Source organism: Gordionus sp. m RMFG-2023, chromosome 3 (genome assembly GCF_954871325.1).
Source record: "Gordionus sp. m RMFG-2023 chromosome 3, tfGorSpeb1-WG-v2, whole genome shotgun sequence".
NCBI lineage: Eukaryota > Metazoa > Nematomorpha > Gordioida > Chordodea > Parachordodidae > Gordionus > Gordionus sp. m RMFG-2023.
The window spans coordinates 49,880,563-49,900,934 of record NC_088777.1 but is presented as its reverse complement, the minus strand read 5'-3'; the positions used below and the strand labels follow the sequence as shown (position 1 = coordinate 49,900,934).

Genomic DNA, 20,372 nt, shown 5'->3' with positions numbered 1-20,372 from the left:
AATTAATATGAAAACCTTATAATTTGGCATAGCATATAAATTATGCTAGAGAGTATCCGTGGTATAGCAACAAGATTTCTATAAATAATATGCTAAATAAAATAGGGAAACAATTTTTGAAAACTTTTTTAATAACGAATGTGATCTCGCATTATTGACTCCATTTAAAGAGTGTGTAGAATTTTTTTTCCTCCCAAAAGGGATCATTGATTTAGGTTTATTATTTGGCAGTGAAATAGAAACAAATAAATGAATCTGATAGCTCAGATATCATTTGACTAAATATGCAAAAAAAAACCTGACCTTAAATTTCAATTATCGAACTGCAAGAAATTTATTTTATATAATAATTTTTTTTTATTTATACGTCGATTGTGGCCATTCCATTGAATCGAATGCCTATCATCCCTTTCACTGCAAGTTCTTCTTCTGACGTCCCCACCATAAATTAAGAACATTCTCCTACCTGCCCTCAAAAAAGTTAATATACCACCCAATCTTGAACCGGTGGGTCTTTCAAATAAGGCTTATTGGATGTTATATCTTCTGGACGAACGGTCTTCCACTGACCTAGGACAACACTTGTATCGATTTTGCAGCGAAGATTACTCTCATCCATTGAAACGGCATAAGTTCTTTAAAAAAATATATGTTGGTCTCGTAAACACGGTCTTCATACCAATAGTTGCCAACATCTTAAGCATGTTTCGAAAATGATACCCTTAATTTTATCAAAACCATAGGCAAAAAATGAGACAGATTACAGGCGGTGCCAACGATGATTTCTAACATCATCAGCGATTTCTCCCAAGGCCGATCCAATTTCTTAAGCATTCACTCCTCTCTAGGGTGACACGTGCCACCTTTTTTTAAAATTATTTTTTAATGTATTTTTGATATAAAATTTATATATGTGAACTTGATAACTTTGTTTTAATAAAAAATCTAGATTATTACTAATGTGATGCGATATTCTGACCTGAGTGAAAAAGCAATTTCCTAGTCTATTTCGAAGAACGAGAAATATTATAAAATGTCGGGAAAAAGAATGATTTAAGAACTAAATTATATTATTAATTTTGGAACTAAAGTGTGGAAAAATAAATTATAAAAAAATAGCAATATATTGAATTTAAAATTCAAAAAATGTTTTAAATTAAGTAGCCTACAAATTTAGCGCGCCGCCACCAATTGAGACATCAATGCACAAATGTAATGATGGTACTGTCATCGCTGTGCTCATTTTATAAATCATTATATACATTTTTATATAAATTACAATATTATATGTTGTTGATTGGTGGAAAAGAAAGTAAATAGTATTATTAAGAAATTAAACGCCAATCATTTGTTTTTTTGAATAATTACAAGAAATTATTAGTTTTTAGGAATCACTTTTTGAAAATTCATATTTTTTTAAAAAAAATTATATCCTTAAATAAAAAAAACTTTTCTTTTTTTTGAATTATATTTTTTTTAATATAGAAATTATCTTCATATTTCCGAATTTTAACTGTAATTTTAAATAGAATTAAGAAAATTATTGAAAACATATTCCTTTGTCATTACATTTATAAGTTGGAAGCCCTAGCAGATAAGGGGGTTAAGATAACTATATTAGAGAGTCAAGAACCTCGTAAGTTTGTTAAGATAAAATTTTTTGTTAGATAATATTAGGTGGCTGTCGAAAAGTTATTTTCAAAGAGATCAAGATTAGACATGTTATTTTAATTATACGTTATTATAATCATAATTTTATATTAAAAAAAATGTATGTTTTATTTCTTATTCCTCTTTATTTATCATAAAATTAGATTATAATTATATATAGCAGAGACCTGCAGAGGTACCATTTGTACGACCCGGCCTGGGTATATTTAAAAAAATTAAAATAATATAGGATTTTATTTTTTAAATATTAAGCAATGCGGTATATATTATTTGTTTTTGATTCTTCTTACCTCTGCTATATATACCAGAGACCAAGCAAGCCCTGCCTAGGTACACGGTCCGGGCCGTATTTTAATTTTTTTCAAATACACCCGATTCAGGCCTGATTTTTTTTTTAAATACCCGGGTTGGGCCGTACATTTTAAACCCATATATTTTAATCACCATAATTAGCTATAAAAATAAATATAATATATATTTTTTTTTAAAAAAGCCGGGCCAGGCCGTGCAAATAATATCTCTGCAGGTTTGATATTTATATATGAGCATTATTTTTTCTAAATAGTACTAATAATTTAGAATTATAAAAATCAGAAGTGTAGCGATCGTTAATTGTTTTTAAACAAAAAAATGTAGTTGATTCTATTCCTCCCTTAAAATCACGATTGAAATCATTTAAAAAAACATTAATACAATGTTTGACAATTTTTTAAAATTTATACTTTAACATATGTGAGATAAATTTAAAAGATGACTCCATTATATGCATGTCTATATCCTGATGCTCAACATCTTATACAAACTTGGTATGTGATTGTTGAATTACAATGTTATATAATCCTTGTTCAATCCATTTGTAAAAAAAATTATCCAGATACCGAATACAATTTTTACTCATTGCTACATTGCTGTGAAAATATGGCACATTATGCAACACAAGCGATTAATAAGATACTGTTGTAATTGTATATTTTTTAGATAATTTTATATAATATCCAATGTCAATCAAGTAATGTTTAAATGTAAATTCTTATTTGAGGAAAGCAGCAAGATTTCTATGTCTTGATTTTGATGCTTTCTTTGCGATACAATAAAATATCAGTTATTGATCTCGTCAGTGGGATAATAGTGATTGAAAGAGATTGACTACCCGTATATTTTATGAAGAAAGAGAATTTTCTAAGGCTTAAAGAAAATTTGCAATTCTACCCTGGCCCTTAAAAGTAATTTTGTAAGTTATCCAGCCCGGCCCTAAAATATTTCTCCGATTTATAGTTATTTTAACGGAAACAACCTGAACATTTATTTTTAGATGTCTAATTTTCGAGACAATGATCATACTAATTTATACATTATGTGATAATAGCATGGTTATTATAATAATAATTTTCAGTCAGACAACAAAACGTATATTGATCAATGACATATAATAATACCTAGACTGACGATGCAATTGTTAAAGGTATACATCAACGAAAAACAGCTGGGGACGCCATTTTTGGTTACCTATATCATTATTAAGCATTTTAAACGAGAGTCCAATTTATTCCTATGTCTAACGCTGACTTTATTAAAGAATTGCCTTATCATCGTGATAATAAGGAAGCAAGTTATTAAGTTAATAACAGTTTTTAACATGAGAATAATTACTATATGTGTTACCAAAATGGCGGATCCAGCTGATTTGCATTCAACGACGCTTTTAAATGCATTATTATGAATGCATCGTTAGTGTAGATATTATTATATGTCATTGATGTTGATACAGAAAGACTCAACAAGATTTTAGCACATGATAACGAAATATAACCAAAAAAATTAAGGGACAAAACAAAATAAAAGTCAATGGACAAATAAAAGACTGTCGCAACACAGGTAGCGAATGGCTGTTATGTTATATTAACTTGTACAATATATTTTATACCGGGATCCTTATTATCCTGCTCTAAATGAAACTCATAAATATGCTATACCTGTTATCTTACTACCTGCCTTTACTCACGAACTAGTGTTTTATTTATAATGAAAGAGTTAGAGATCATATATAGGATCGATGTATTCTATTCATGAATATACATTGTATGCGCTTCACTCGCTTATGTGATAAAATATTGCACTTCAGTAAATTTCTGGCGAAATCGCGGTTCGACTTAAATTTCTCGTGAGCGTGATTTTAAGCAATCAAGAGCTAATCTAGCTTAAAAGAAGTGTAATAATGTATCACTGATATGATAAACCATATATATATATATATAAATTTATTAATCAGGGCGTGTATCGTAATTTGATTACAATGATTAGATAAATAAGTTTATATTATAATATATATTTTAATTTTGGTTTAACAAATGTCCATTTCTCATAAATGTGTGTCTAAAACTTTAACAACGTTCTACAAATTATATTCACTTCACATTATATTTTTTTAAATTAATTATTTATGCCAAAATTTTTGAGCAAAGCAGCTCCAAGCGTCTTGGAACATACTGGAAAATGTGGCCCGAAATTGTTCGCTCATGATACAATATATTATAAAATTGGCCGAGCTATTGATAAGGGCCATCATGTCCATCAGATCTCCCAATGGGCTGTAAATTCTCAAGAAAAAGGGTTGCCCCATCAAATTCTCTATACACAATAGCGCCAGAAATCCGGATGGGAACTCCGTTATCAAAAAGCAAAGTAAAACGGTCAATAGTAATTGAGATGTCTTGTCAGTTTTGTACCTGTGGTGATGCGATACTTTGGTCTCGATAGTTTTCCTCGACTTTTCAGAGCCAATTCTAGGCCGCGAGGCTCTGTAACATTTTTTCTTGCGGTCATTCGTAGCTACAGCTGGATCTTTGAAGTTTTTGCTACTCCTTTTAAAACTGGAAACTTTGTTAAGTTCGCCAAGTTGATCATCATAAAATTCTGGATCTTTATCAGGAGCATCTATATTTGGCGCGGTCTCCATTTCAATTGTTCTCAATGTTTTTTCATGCTCATTGACAACATCTTCCTGGTCATTTTGGTTTAAACCCGCGTTTAAAAAGATTGTACTTGATTTAGGACCTAGATTGTTAGATGAATAATTTGAGGAAGTTAATAGCTTAAGAGTAATAGGTTTTTGCTTAGAAAAGAATCTAATAAAGGAAAATTTGGAAAACTTGCGCCAATTTATGGGAACTGGGGTGTTTACTTTATAAAATTCTCCTTCAGATGTAGTATTTAAATTAGAAAACTGACGCTGGCAATTGGAATAAGATCCCACACTATCCTTCTTATATATATTCGTAACATCAGGGCTGCTATAATTCGTTCCAGCCGATTTCTTTCGAGAAAATGATTGCTTTTTTAAAAGTGGTTGATTGTTGGTAGGTAAATTACCCGTTTTAAGTTTTTGACGTCGGTAATTCGCTTTACAAATGATCCATATGAGAAACGCTGACATTATAGTGAGCATTAAGCAAGGCAAAAGCTTGCCCGCCACGCTATAAACTACGAAATTAATGAGTAAAAGATGAGAGTGCTTGGAGTTCATGGCGGTTATGTATTTGCCTTCGGTTAGTGGCCCATCTGGTAAAGACGTTTCATTGATCGTGCCGTAATATATTTCTTTGTAATGATCGCTAGGAATCTCTCTAAAAATTTCGCTAGATTGTTTTTTAGACTCCTGTCGCATCACGAGGTCGGGATAACTGTATATCTTGTAAGACGGTGTTGATACATTTCCAAGTTCCGTTTCAACATCAACGTAGTCGAGAATATATAGGAAGGATGAAGTTCTCTTGACATGTTGAATACCATTGTGACGGGAAAAACTGTTGCGAACAATATCCATAAAAGAATCGTTGAAAGTTGAAGTCGTGATATAGAGACTAGGTGGGGTAGGTACAATAATGAATCTTTTGGAGCGGTATTGGTAGTAGCCTTTATTCTTGGTGGGCTGCACCTCGCTAAAAAATCTTTTAGTTGCGGTGGTCTCGTTAGAATGACTGGCGAACAAATTGTCGAAGCTAGCGTTTTTGGGATGGGAATCACCAGGGATGGATGATTGCGGAACCGGGATAATTATATAACTCATGTAATAAGGCAGACATATTAGGATAACGACCCCATATATAATGGCCAGGCATACAATGGTGGTTACGTTATTGAAGTAGCGTTTTCTCAAGAGGGGTTTCGATATGGAGAGGCAACGAAAAGCGGCCAGAAACACGGTTACCCAAGTGGAGATAGTATGAGCTGTCATGGTTAAATTAAAGTGAAACAAAACGAATAAGGCCCAACCATAACTGTGGAGCGATTCTTTCATGGAAGGTATATACATGTAGAAAGCGAATATCAAATAACTCGCCATCACCAAAACGTCGGCCAGGGCTATACCTTTTATGTATTTAAAAATGAATTTATTGTAAAAAATGTGGATAAATAAGGCATTAATCTTTATAGGATATATGTTATGCGTATCAGGGGAAGTCGGAGCGCGGTATTACTAATGCAATAAAGTAAATGCTTTTTAATCCTTAAACCGCGTCTTAGCTCGTCTTATGTTATTTATTCTAAAAAGATAGAGGGTGGTGACTTTAAAAATAAATAAATCACATATTTCGAGACTTGAATCACTCATGTAAAAATCTATAATAACAAAAATAGAGATGAGCTAAGACGTAGACGTAGACTTATAGTTATAATTGTTTTCATAAAATCAAATGCAGAAAGACTTTATCTAACTTACGAGTTATGGATGAAAAGTATCACTAAATGTTAGTCTCAAAATCACATCTTCTGGAAATAAATAATTTGTTATAAATGGTTTTAATTTAACCTTTGTTTTTTTTAAAAAAGTATTTTGGGTTTGCGTGTCTGTACATGAATAAATTTTTCATAACAAAGTATGACTATTAAAAACCCTATCATGTTATTAAATTATTCTCTTCTTTTTTTTTATTATCTTTATAAGGGCCTAAAATGTAATACGTAGTCGTCCTAGAATCGGAGTGCTCCACTGGACATTTTCAAAAATTTTTGAAGTTAGAATAGGATAATAACTTATTTACTCTCAATAAACTATATCAAAGATATTAATTTTAGCCAAAGTTATAGAGCTCTGTTCAAAATTGATCAATAAGCTTTTCCTATATTTTAATTTTAAACTTCAATGTTGATTTTCTCATTGCATTTGTGCAAGTGAGAGTATTCAAGGCCCGACGAGGTATTTACTCTTTTTACCCCGCCATTGCCCTGAATGTATTAGGTAAACCGACAAAAAAAAGTATAAGAGGAGTATAAGTAAGTTCTAACATAAAAATGAAAATTATTTTAATCCCACTAATAAATACGAAAATTTTGTCGCAAAAGAGCTAAATGTTTTACGATTCTACCCATAACTATTACGATAAATATATCGGACTTAATTGAATTGAGGGTGTTTTTAAGCATTTTCAAGGTGTTATGAATTTGGCCGCAATCAAATGCAGACGGAATAAACAAAAAAAAATGTAAGAAATTTTTATTTATAACTTATTTTACGTTATTTTATAGTTTAAATCAAAATGATTTTAATACGCGTTTATATCTTCACGAAGGTTAAATGGGAAAATAGAAAGTCGCATAACGTCTTAAGAAGTTAAGAAATTAATCATTAATTATTACAGTATTAGCATTTCGTTAAAACAGTTGTGAGACAAACTAAACCATAACGCGTAAAACTATTAATCAACTCAAAAGTAATTTATTTTACAAACACATTATCATTAACTTATCTCTTTTTTTTTAAAATCATAAATTTGATTTATGAATGTTTTCTGCATTTTTTTAATCTTTTCTTCCCGAATTTTTTTTTATCTGATACCAATAATCTATTGCTTATATAAAAATATAATAATTCTAAATCAATTAAAAATTATATAAAATGTGTGTTTCTTCTAAAGAAATTCCTTTCTAAAAAATGTATAATCTCTCTTTTTTTTCTTAAAAAATATAATCAAAAGTTTCAAATGATATTTTTTCTATAAAAAGATAGATATTTTCCAAGAGCTTTGGGCCTTCGATATGAATTCACGGGTCGTTTAACTCGTTAAAGTTATTTAAATTATTATGATTTTAAAATTAGTAATAAGGTAACTTTTCTTTCTTTCTTTCTTTCTTTCTTTCTTTCTTTCTTTCTTTCTTTCTTTCTTTCTTTCTTTCTTTCTTTCTTTCTTTCTTTCTTTCTTTCTTTCTTTCTTTCTTTCTTTCTTTCTTTCTTTCTTTCTTTCTTTTGGAATTTAAAAACGTTTTTTTTGACGCTGCAACATAGTGGAAACTTGGTTCCACTTCTATTCCTAAACACGTTGCTGGGCGAATGGAGGAAATTTTAGGGAAATTGTGTATCGTCATTTTAAAAAAAATAACTTTGTATCTTTGTATCTTTGTAATATAATTTGGAAATATTTATTTGGTTATTAGGGTTGGCGAGAAATTTTCTACACTACCCGTCCCCGTCTAAATTCAGTGGCGATATATTTTAAAAAGCAAAGCATTTGAATGATCAGACCAGACCTAATTTTGAAATCCATTCAATATAATTTATTAGAAAAAAAGTCATTCTAAAAGTTAACCACCCCCCTCCCTTTCATAACAGAAAGATCCATAGAACATTTGCAATGCTTATTTTCTCAATCTTTTCATATTTAGCAATTCTTCCTGAAAAGTGTATTATGTAAAATTTAACAAATATCTGCAATTTTTAGCGAAATCGACAGACGTACATGGCAGCCTCGATTATACATTGTTTGGACATAATTTTAATTAATAAAAAACCTTGGGCTTTTAATCGAATAGCCAGGGAAGTTCTGAGAATTTTGGCGGCCCAGGGACCATTTTGAAACCCCCAATTTTTCTAAAACTCCAAGAATGATCAGAAAATAACAAACTAGGCTCCTTCATCTATAAGATGGGTTTCGTGTATGAGCAGCTTAGAAAAAGTACTATTAGCAAATCGATATCATTTTCTTGAAATTAGGAACTCTTAGATTCCAAGAATATAAAGCTGCCACAAATAAACCCATCATAAAATTCGGATGTAGTTATAATGCTTGTCGGCAGGTGTCATGACAAGGCCCTCCACCCAAAGGGAGGGGCACAAATAAATTGCGTCATTGAAATTTTATATATTAGGAGGAACAATACCATATGTCGTGTTCATTAAATAATTTTAAATGTGACTTAGGCGATAAAAAATCACAAAAGATCTTCATTAAGCTGTGTCAAAAAAATATCAAAAAAATTATTAAATTCACAAACTTTAATGAAAAATATGTCAGAGACCTACAGGCCTGGCCCTAAGCCCGGGCAGTATATTTTAAAACCAAATATTTGAAATCGTCATTATTAGCTGTAAAAATCAAAAATAAATAAAATAAATTTTAAAAATATCCGGGCCGGGCTTGAATATTTTTTTGAAAAAAAAAATCCGGGCCGGGCCGTACAAATGGTGCCGGAAGGTCTCTGAAATATATAAACAATTTATTTTAAAAATATAAAAAAAATTTGTTCCAAAAACATAATTTTTAGGAAAAATTTCAAAAATTTAATTATAACGATATTTAATTCTCTTCCCTTCCCTTCCCTTCCCTTCCCTTCCCTTCCCTTCCCTTCCCTTCCTTTCCCTTCTCTTCTCTTCTCTTCTCTTCTCTTCTCTTCTCTTCTCTCTCTCTTCTCTTCTCTTCTCTTCTCTTCTCTTCTCTTCTCTTCACTTACGTTGACCAAAATATCTAAGCATTCTCAAAATAAAAATCTTCAACTTAAAAAAAAATTTTCAGGGATCTAAATTATTTTTTGATTTTGAAAAAAACTTTGATTTTAATTCTTCAAAAATGGTCTTTGGAGAGAACTTAAGAACTAATGAATAAATTACAATTTAATTTTTTTTAGCGAATTTTATAATTTCAATTTAAAGTGTAAATAAAATTTTTTTTTTTTTAACTACTATACCACATAAAAATAAATTTCTTTATATAAAAGGATTTAATACTTTAATTGCCATGGAGTTAATAAAAGCAAGCTATATTTTTATATATAGTATTTTTAATTAACTTAAACAAACCTATAAACTAAACTCTTAAATAAAATTTAAAAAAAAATAATACAATATACAAGTTCTAATACTATAAATTAACCATTATAAAAATTAAAAAAAGATTAAGATATTATATTTCATAAATTTCGATTTTATGAATTTCTAATTTTATGTTTAATTTTGGTTGGTAAAGGTAACAAAAATTAATTTTTTATATGATATTGTTATCGGAATATTATATCTTTTTAAAATCGAGAATAGATTAACATTAATATATTGTTAGTTAATTAAATTAATATGAAATTGCGATTTATAGGATATTTAAATATATATAACCATGGACCTGTGGGTCCGGCCCTAACCCCGGGCAGTATTTTAATTTTTTTAAATATACCCGGACCGGGCCGGGCTTGAAAATTTTTTTAAAAAAATAATATCCGGGCCGGGCCGTATATTTTAAAACCAAATATTTTAAATCGCCATTATTAGCGATAAAAATAAAAAATAAATAAAATATAAAAAAATCCTGGCCGGGCTATACAAATGGTAACCTCTGCAGGTCTCTGATATATATATACCTTTCTTTAGTGTGCGTAATAAAATAATGTTACCAAGGCGTGTAAAAGCACGAATTCACTTTTAGTGGGGTTAGTTTGAGCCGATTTTTTAAAAACGTCTAACTCGATATTTTTTTTTATTAGGAAAAAAATATTATGCGAGCCATAAGATTTTGCTATTTATAGGTGGCACAAAAGGTTTGAATATCTATTAACGAAATCACGAGGTTAAGAACAATATTTTTTCGGGCTAAAAATATTAAGTTTTTTTGGGAATTTATTAAGAATATTAGAGTTGTTAAATTTCGTAACTTTAACCATCTCGATTTTGGCTTATTCAAGCTTTTAGCCTAAAAAATAATCGAATTAAGTTTCTAAGTTGAGTATTAACTTGAAGGTTGATTGGAATAATTTTGGTTAAAAAAACAACGGCTACTCTGTTTTTATAGTTGACTAAAGTTATTTAGTTTTAACAACACTAAAGAATATATTTTAGTAAGAAAAATTGACATAACTCCTAAATTAGTAAACTATTAGTATTTGTTTTAACGGCTCAATTTGAGCCTAATAAAAAATTTTTAAAAATGGTCAAACATTAGGGTAAAAGTTTACCTAAATATTATAAATCGCTTATAAACATACAGTAAATGTGTATATTGAAGAAGAAGAAGAAAAACTTCTATAAAAAAAAATTACAAAAAAATGTTTCATAAAATTTGTAAGGAATTATAGAAAAATAGACCAAATTTTTAATTTTCTAATGTATAAAATTATATTTATAAATTTGTTGAATAATAATAATATATAGAATTATTTATTATATAAAAAACTATTCTTTTTAAAAGGTATTTTACATTTCTTTGTAAATTTTGATCAAATTTTTCAATGATTTCATTAGTGTTTGTTAAACGGCTCGTTTTGAGCCTATTTTTAAAAACGGCTAACTACATATTTTAGCCAGAGAAATATTGCCTAAGCCTCAAGATTTCTATAATATATGTATTATAGATCTTTGTTCCTTCTATGAGAAAAATTTTCAGGCTTGGGAAATATTTCTCTGAATGAAGTATTGAGTTAGCCGTTTAACAACACTAGATTTCCATAAGTATTTGGGTGTCAAAACCCCGTGTATACGTGTAGAGAGGGGCTAATCGATTCTATTTATTTTCTGAGATATCACTTCTCATATATAAAATGCCAAGTGCTAATGAATGGACCTAGCGGTATAACAATCTTTGTGTAATTAGTAAATAACTCTTTTCTATGGATTGTTTAATGAATCAAGATAGTGTTGTTGAAAAAATTTTCGGGTTTTTTTAAATCTTAATAACTAAAATGTTGTTTAACGGAGGCTTGAAGATTTCCCTAATAGATGTCCAAATCTTTGTGCCATCTAAGACCAAAATCTTCAGACTTTTTTGGCGTAATATTTTTTCCGAATAATTATATTGAATTATTATCCGCTTTTAAAAATCGGCGCACATCGAGCCGTTAGTTTAGTTAGCGATTCGGTCCGCTTTTGACAAAATCTAGAGGCTTATTAAAATAGGCCAAATAGAGGTTTTAAACAAGCATTAAACATGAAGGAGAAAATAATAATATTCTTGCTGATCCTAGAAAAATATTTGAAAGATGAGCTTATCTTAGTGCGAGTTGGGTATGCCATTATCAAATTCACAATCAGGGAATTTATAAAAAATTTCTTCATACTAGTATGGGAGACCGGGGAACTTATGAGCCCGGAGTTCACGTGTTTTGAGATTTTCTTATTTGTTTTTTTTTTAAAAAATTCATAAGCGGCTAGAAAACTTCTTTCGGATCACGTATAAAAATTTTTATATCACAATATATGATTTATACCCTCAAAAGCAGTGGCGTAGACAAAAAGGGAGGGGTTAGGGTTGACCCCCTCCTCTATACCCAAAATATGGATTCGAGCAAAATAAGGTCTTTCATGAATTGAACCAAAAAATTCGGATCCATGATATTCTCCCTAAAAACTCCTTTATAGTAACTTCGAAAATAGTGTGAGATATCACGCGGCTTACAAAATTCTGAGGCTGTGTCCTATCGGCTAAATTTTGATAGGTTCTAAGTATAGGCTAAAAAGTGTATGAACGAGGACAGTTTGTTTTAAGTATTTGGGTTCCATTGATTTTTCGTGGTTTATTCTCGTTTTTTTTGTGTTTTCTTCGTTTTTTTGTGTTTTTTTTTGGTTTTTTAAAAAGAATAATTCTATTACTTTTTTTGGTTGTTTAGTATTAAAGCTGACGACCTAAGACACGCCCTTAATGCTAAATTATACGGCTATACTATACTATATGGTTCAGCGATAAATAACGCATGGTTATAAGCGAAATGGCGGCTACTATAATAGTAAGCACAAATAAATAATGAATTTTAAACGCTTTCGTTTTAATTGGATAGCATTTTTTTTTAAAATTTAAATGTCTCATATTAAAAAAAATATTTATAATAATTAAGGGTTCAATTTTAAACATAACTGCGTTTACGTTTTTTTTTAATTTGCGTTTTGAAACGCTGCGTCGAAACGCGTTCAATATGTGCGCACTATAAACGAAACTTTTTTTGTATTTACCAAAAAGTCATATTGTATATAAAACATGTATCTTCAAAAAAAATACTATTCGAATATTTCGTGTTCAAATAAATTTAAAGTTAAATTGAAAGATAAAATTAAATCGAAGACTGGGGTTCAATAAATATAAAAAAAAAGGGGGAATTTGGGCAGGAAGTCGGGCGAACTAATATCAAAATAATTAAAAAAATCGTACCTATGAGTATAATATTGGTCGGGTTGATCATATGACGCTTGGACAGAACGGCTATGTTGAACACATTGGCTATGATTCCGAAAGTGCAAATGACGACGGAAAAATACCCGTGAAGGTTGCCGTAACTGTGATTGAACTTGATCAGGTGTCTTCCCAAAGCCGAGTACGGAGTAGCGGGCGAGGCCTTCCTTATTTTTCTAGTAATGGCGGGTCGCGTCACCAAGGGCGAAGGAGGAGACTTTATAACGATCGTATCGATGTCTCTATCGCTAAAGTGGTTTAGGTCACCACGGTGGTTCGTGGTCAGAAATATTTTAGAATTCTCAGGAAAACTTTGATCGTTATCCTCGAATACCCCCCGATGTTTACTCCTTTTCCTATTGTTCCTCTTATCGTGGTGGATCCCTTTTTCGAAGAAGGGCCGATCATTATCGCCGTAAACGCTCCCGTAAGCATTTTTTTTGGCTTCGTCTAAGTAAACGATTAAAGATGGACGGTACCGCGCGGATGAAAACACTCGCGATCTTTCGGTTCTTCTTCTTCTTCCTCTTCTTTCTACAGCTTCGGGTTTCCTTCTTCCGATATCCTCTAAGGTGAGCAAAGGATAATGATGGTCGATTTGGGATCGGTTGCTATAAAGAGGTAGGGGAGGAGATAGAGTTTTACTACAAGTTACGTTATCGAAGAAGTTAGGTATCGCCAGGGAAAAGAACAAGTTTGTCATCGTTTAACTCTCTCCTTTCCCCTCAAAACAAAACATAATTCTTCCCGACTTTTAGGATTGGTTGAATTTGAAAAGGAGGTCGATGATATAGCACTGAATTTATCTCTTCCGTCAATTTCTATCTTGTTATAAATTTTTTTTTAGTAATTAATTTTATATAAAAGTTATAAAATATATAGGGGAATTCTTTAAAAAATATATATAATTATTGTTATTATTAATTTATTAGGCTTAAGAAATATTATATATTATTTTATTTATTTTATTTTTTTAAAAAAAAGATGAGATGAGAATATAATTAAGTTAATCTATTTTATTTTTAATAATTTTATGTATGACATTTTTAATTTTTATTAATAATAAAAATATACTAAATAAATTAAAATTGATCATATATTTATTTTATATTTTCATTTTATTTTTTTTGATTTTTATCTGAAAATTTTATTTATATTTTGATATTTAATATTTATTTAATATTTAATTTTCTGTAAAAATAATGTTTTCTAAGGAAGAAGGTATGTATAAAATGAAAATGGTGTTCCCAACTGGTGAAGACCGGGGGGTTCAGTTCAGTGGTCAGAAGAGACTTTCATAAAATAAAATAGTGTTAGGTCCTGCAGTTTTTGGCATATCGTTACCGAACATGGTTACTCACAATAGGTTTTAAGTCCATTAGCCTATTTCGATATAGGTCTTATACAGCCCGGGCCGAAATAGATAGTTAAACCCCCTTTCCTCGATAAATTCGATCTTTCCCTAGAAATATTATAATTTACAAGTGTTATTTTAGTTCTATGACAAAAAAATAAACAATTCATTTCATTTTTTTTTAAAAAAAAATTACCATTTATTATTTAATATTGGCTTACCATTTGCCAGTGGCACTAAATTAAAAAATTATTGACAAATTATTTTACTCGAAAATTCGAACAAATTATGAATAACGAAAAATGATAATTATCCAAAAAAAAATCTAGGACATCTAAAACATACTAGCAATATGAATACTAATTTGTCTCGATTCATATTTTTCGCATTTTCTATAAACCTTAATTCTAAGGGAGATGATTCGGAATAATGGTGCAAAATAAAATGGCTGCATTTGAACCAATATTTTAAAAAACGGCTAACTCAGAAATACATTGCTTAAGCCTCGAGGATTTAGCTAATAGATGTCAGAATCTTTGTGCCATCTATGGAGCGAATTCTTCAGGGTCGCGTAATTATGAAGCGATTTAGCGTCTCACGTAATGTTGTTTAAAAAAACCTCCCGATTTGGGGCGATCGGCCCGATAAAGATTTTAGTCAAAATTGATATTATGTTAATCCTCGAATTTTGGCGAATAAAAGGAACCAAACCTTTCTGACCATCTTAAACGAGCAAAATCTTCATCCAGGCTTTGTCATTAGTGTTGTTAAACGGCTCGTTTTGAGCCGATTTTTAAAAACGGTTAACTCACTACTTCATTCAGAAAAATATTTCCCAAGCCTAAAGATTATGCTCATAGAAGGAACAAAGGTCTAGATATAGATTATAGAAATCTTGAGGCTTAGTCAATATTTTTCTGGCTAAAATATGACGTTAGCCGTTTTTAAAAATAGGCTCAAAACGAGCCGTTCAACAACACTTATTTGTCATAATATCATTATTTTAACTAAAATCTTAACCCGTCTTTTTAAACAACACTTAATCGTAACTCATAAAGTAATAAGGAAATATAACCAATTTTCTGAAAAAATTTTTTTTACAATTTTTACAAATTTTAAGACCGGTAAATAAATGATTAAATATGGTATTGAATTAATATTTTTTTAAAAAAAACTTACTTAGTTAAAATACTAATAAAACTCATAATATATAGCTAATTTTTAATATTTTTTTTTTTGTAAATATCGTATTTTATTATTTTGGAAATGGTTTTTTCTTTATCATTTAAGACGGAAAATTTAAAAAAACGAAATTTGGCAAAATTTTTATATATTTTATATTTTTATTTTTGGATTTCTTTATAGATGCCTCGTGGTGAATTCATAAAGAGGTTGGTTGGTTGATGCAAGATCCCAAGATTATCTTCTATAATAAATAATAAAATAAAACCTTATACGTGATGATATAAAAATTTCACAAATTACAATTTTTACAAAAAAAATAAAATAAAATATAAAAAATAAATAATCATTTTTATTAAATAAAATAAAATTTTTATTTTTTTTAATAAAAATTTAATCAAAATTATTATAGTTTTTTGAAGAAGGAAAAAAGTTAAAAATTTAAATTCTTATCTTATTTAAAAATAATAATAACATTAAAATGTTAAAAGATAAACATTCTATTTACGTTCTGTTCTCTGAATCCGATTTGATTCCACATCCGGTCTAAATTCTAAAGACTCGAGAAGGTTAGAGTTTTCTTCTGTTGAACCTATGGGGGGTAAGATTTCTCAACATCCGTTAAAATCGAACATTGTTTTTTTTTGAAAATTCGGTTACGGCCCCCTTCATTAATAATTTCCCCGCCATTGGAATATAACTATGATTTTCTCCACTCGAGATTGTATATTTTACCCATAGAATCTTAATTAGTTGACCCTTCCTTACTCCAGTGGGATCTGTATATGACACCAATCGTGTTAAAGTTAATATTACTTGAAAAATGGTAATTCATAAATGATATCAAATCTTCAGTAGCTTCATTAAATCTACACATATAATTATGCAGATGTATACAAAATTTCGTCAATTTTTGGTTAGGTAGTTTCTTAAAATATAAAATTTACAATTTATTTTTGATGAATGAATATTAATTTTTATGAAATGTGCATACAAAGCCCCGTATTGCCTTAGTCGAGTTGTTTAATATCCAATGACATATATAATGCCCAGACTGACGATTCATTCATTAAAATGCATTTTTAAGCGTTGTTAAAAGCAAATCAGCTGGACCCGCCATTTTGGCAACTCTTATGATAATTATTCACATGTTAAAAAATTAAAATTATCTCGATGATCCGGTAATTCTTTAATAAAGTTTGCATCAGATATAGGATTAAATTAGCCTCTCGTTTAAAATTTTAATAATGATCAGTGTAACCAAGATGGCGTCTCCAGCTGATTTGAATTGATGTACAATTTTAATGAATGAATCGTAAGTCTAGGTATTTTGGTAATATCTTATAAAAATTTATCTGAAATATAACATGCCGGGAAAACACGTTTCCGGTAGAAAATAAGGATTTAGATCATTAAAATCTATAAAAAAAAATTAAAATAATTTAAAAAATTGGTTTTGTTTAAAATGCTTTTTTTGCATTTTTTAATAATCGAATTTTGCCATCAAAAGTGTATTTATTCCCTTATGCGTAGAATATATATCTGAGAAATGCTAGTCGTCTTAAGGCCGGCCCGGGTACACGGGCTGGGACTGAAGATATACGGGCCGAGCCGTAGATTTTAAAACCAAATATGAAATCGCCATTATTAGTTATAAAAATCAAAAATAAATATAAGATATTTGAAAAAAAATCCGGATAGGACCTAAAAATGTTGGAAAAAAAATCCGAGCCGGGCTGTACAAATGGTACCTTTGTAGATCTCTGGTATATATATTATTTAAATTTCAAATAATTGAATAGTTTTTTAATTTATATACCACGAATTAATCGCAACATATATAATTATTATAGGCAGGAGTTTAAAGTATCTATTTGAGATCCTAAGGTACACCCTGCCCCGGTTTATCAGATACTTCGAAATTTAAAAAAAAATATTTTTTTACTTTGTAATCCAATCTACAAAAGTGTCACCATTTCTATGAAAGCATTAATCTAAAGGTTTGTTAATTTTATTAATCTAAAATTTTAAAGTGGTTTTTTTTCGTGTTCTCATTCTTTTCAAATTGAAGAAAAAAGTTTAAAAAAAAAGCCTAAAAAAGTATAATAAATAAATATATACAAAAACATATTTTGTATTAAAAAAAAATTTCCATTTATATAGGTTTTTACGACCCTAGAAAATAATCTAATATGAACTAATAATAATAATAATAATAGTCATTAAAAAAAATATATATATATTAATAATTAAATTATTACATAATTTTTAAGAATATATATATAATAAATAAAAAAAATCTTTTTAATTCCTATATACAAATTACAATAAAACTTTGTATAATGAGTGTATTTATTTTAAAAAAATTAGTCGTAGAGGAAATGGCCGATATTTGATTACATTCATTCATGTGATATATAAAAATCAAGCAAGAACCTATCAGAGTTCAAAAGTCTAAATTTGACATTTAAATGACTCCAATACCCCCCAACTAATTTTTTTCATATATAAAAGACAGGCTTAGATGCTAGATGGATTCCAACTATCGTTGTTTAGACTATAACCGGAATCTCGCCTTTATGTTCCAGAACTTTCCCCCTAATCATAAATTATAACAGTAAATATTTAGGTTCTGATTTTTAAACCAAACACATTAAAAGGGACAGTTTTTTGATCTATAGAATATGTCAATTTTTCTCTCAATAGAGTCCAACATTCAGCCTCATAGTAACGGGGGAGTGGCAACATCTTTTGGCGGCTAATGGAGGCCTTAAAGGTCCCCATGTGATCTGGGTCTAGAATAGGATTACCCTCTCCTCGACGGAGTGTAAAAACCCACTTAAAGGGGGGTTGATGTCATGAAGGGCATCCGATTGTAAAAAACCTTGCTACAAAATTTCCCCTATGGTTACAACTAAGCATGAGCGGGCTACAGCCCAAGGTACCCCGTGGGCCTCCCCTCATCCGCCAACGACAAAAAGAAGGATGGGAAACCTGGTGAAACCACGATTCATGAAAATGAAACTTACGACGGCCATAAACGAGAGAGAGGGAGAAAAAATATAGGACTTAAGCTTTCGATCACTCGAAGAACAAAGAGAAATTAGGACCAATCTAACCGTACATTTTCGTTTGATTATTATTTTACTTTACGTTATTTTGATAAATTCTTAGAAACCCTGGTATTCCAATTCTGGATAAAGGTGAGTGCATGTAAGTATGCTTGTATTTTTGCATTTTAATCTCATGATTTAAGAAAATAAAAATTTTGGGGTCGATTTTTCAAATTTTAATAATTTTCTTTCTTTTTTTTCATTTCAAAAAAAAAACAAACACGTGATTTACAGGTTATTCAAAACGGAAACGTTTTTTTTGAACCAACCCGGTTTATCAGAGATCTGGGGATTCGGAACAAGTCCCTCCTTGGGCGCATGCGCTGTGAAGCGTCATAAAAAGAAACAAATTAAATATTAATAATAACCTATTAACAATCTATAATGATAGATAACTAATTTAGACGCAAAAATAAAACATTGCAAAATATATATCTTGGCAATATAAATAAAATACAATATATACTCACTACCTTATACCATATATATATTTATTCTAACAATTAGTAATCCGGATTACCTTAACGTAATCTCGTATCAATATCTAATTTATTATAAGATTATAATTTAAATTGGGATAAAAGAGAGATAATAAATGATGCAATATATATTGATATTGAATATTAATTATATAGTAATTATTAGATAAGTGTTTAAAAAAAAGAACAAATTATGCTAGGAAATGAATATTTTAAATGATATATAATTTCTCGGTAAATATGTGTGTATGTATCATAAGATATTAGAAAGAAATAAAGAAATTTCTGTAGTTTTATAAAGAGGACGATTTTATAAAAATTAATAAATGCATTAATATTTTAAGCAAAGTATTAATAAATAAAATTATTATATTATATATGGTCAAAAGAGAATTTTGAAATATAACTTCGTTTTGTTCTGGTACTATTTAATAGTAATATAAACCATTTTCATATTTTCAACTTAAAATGCCAATATTTGTAGCGAACTTATATGCTTACTTTATTTTAATTATTGTGTTTTGATATTAATAATAAATTTATTCATAAAATATTGTTCAAGTTTTAGTAAGTAGAAATTATTTATTTATATTCATAATTATTGCCTCGATTGTGATATTTTCGTTGTGGTAAATTTAAACGTTTATAATATTAAGTGTTTGCTTCGCTTCCTTTATGATTTATTTATATCGTAAAGAAAGAAAGAAAGAAAGAAAGAAAGAAAGAAAGAAAGAAAGAAAGAAAGAAAGAAAGAAAGAAAGAAAGAAAGAAAGAAAGAAAGAAAGAAAGAAAGAAAGAAAGAAAGAAAGAAAGAAAGAAAGAAAGAAAGATTATTAAAAATGGAGGGGTGCTGCCTCTTAACCAATATATTATATGAAGGGGGAGGGCAGGATGGTATGAGAACCATAACTACAGAGCGATATCGTATGCGAGACCACATTTTAATTTTTTTTTATAATCCCGAACCGAACCCGATTCGAACTCTCTTATTATTTACTGGGATCACACAACCCTGAGCACAAGAATTCCTAGAAGATGAGATATTCCCAAACATACGCTTAAAACAATCTTAAAAGACGTCACGTGATATTAGATATATGTCCATTCCAAAGACGTTACAGGCGGTAATAGCATCTGAGGTCATATTTCATACCCT

The 20,372-nt window shown here is 29.5% G+C and overlaps 1 protein-coding gene across 7 annotated transcripts in view; it reads right to left on the bottom strand.

The window, feature by feature from the left end:
- Positions 1–3,946: 3,946 nt before the first annotated feature.
- The window catches only part of LOC135927551 (uncharacterized), a 41,114-nt gene continuing 24,688 nt past the window's right edge, over positions 3,947–20,372 (bottom strand). For 4 of the 7 annotated variants that reach the window (XM_065463609.1, XM_065463606.1, XM_065463605.1 and 1 more), the window contains exons 2-3: positions 13,068–13,909; positions 3,949–6,039 (exon numbers count right to left, since the gene is read on the bottom strand). In XM_065463609.1, the coding sequence (XP_065319681.1) occupies positions 4,106–6,039; positions 13,068–13,791 (2,658 nt within the window). In that variant the 5' untranslated portion in view covers positions 13,792–13,909 and the 3' untranslated portion in view covers positions 3,949–4,105. Of the gene's footprint in view, positions 6,040–13,067; positions 13,954–20,372 lie in introns of those variants that run through there. The other 3 variants (XM_065463610.1, XM_065463608.1, XM_065463604.1) reach the window with 3 other exon arrangements.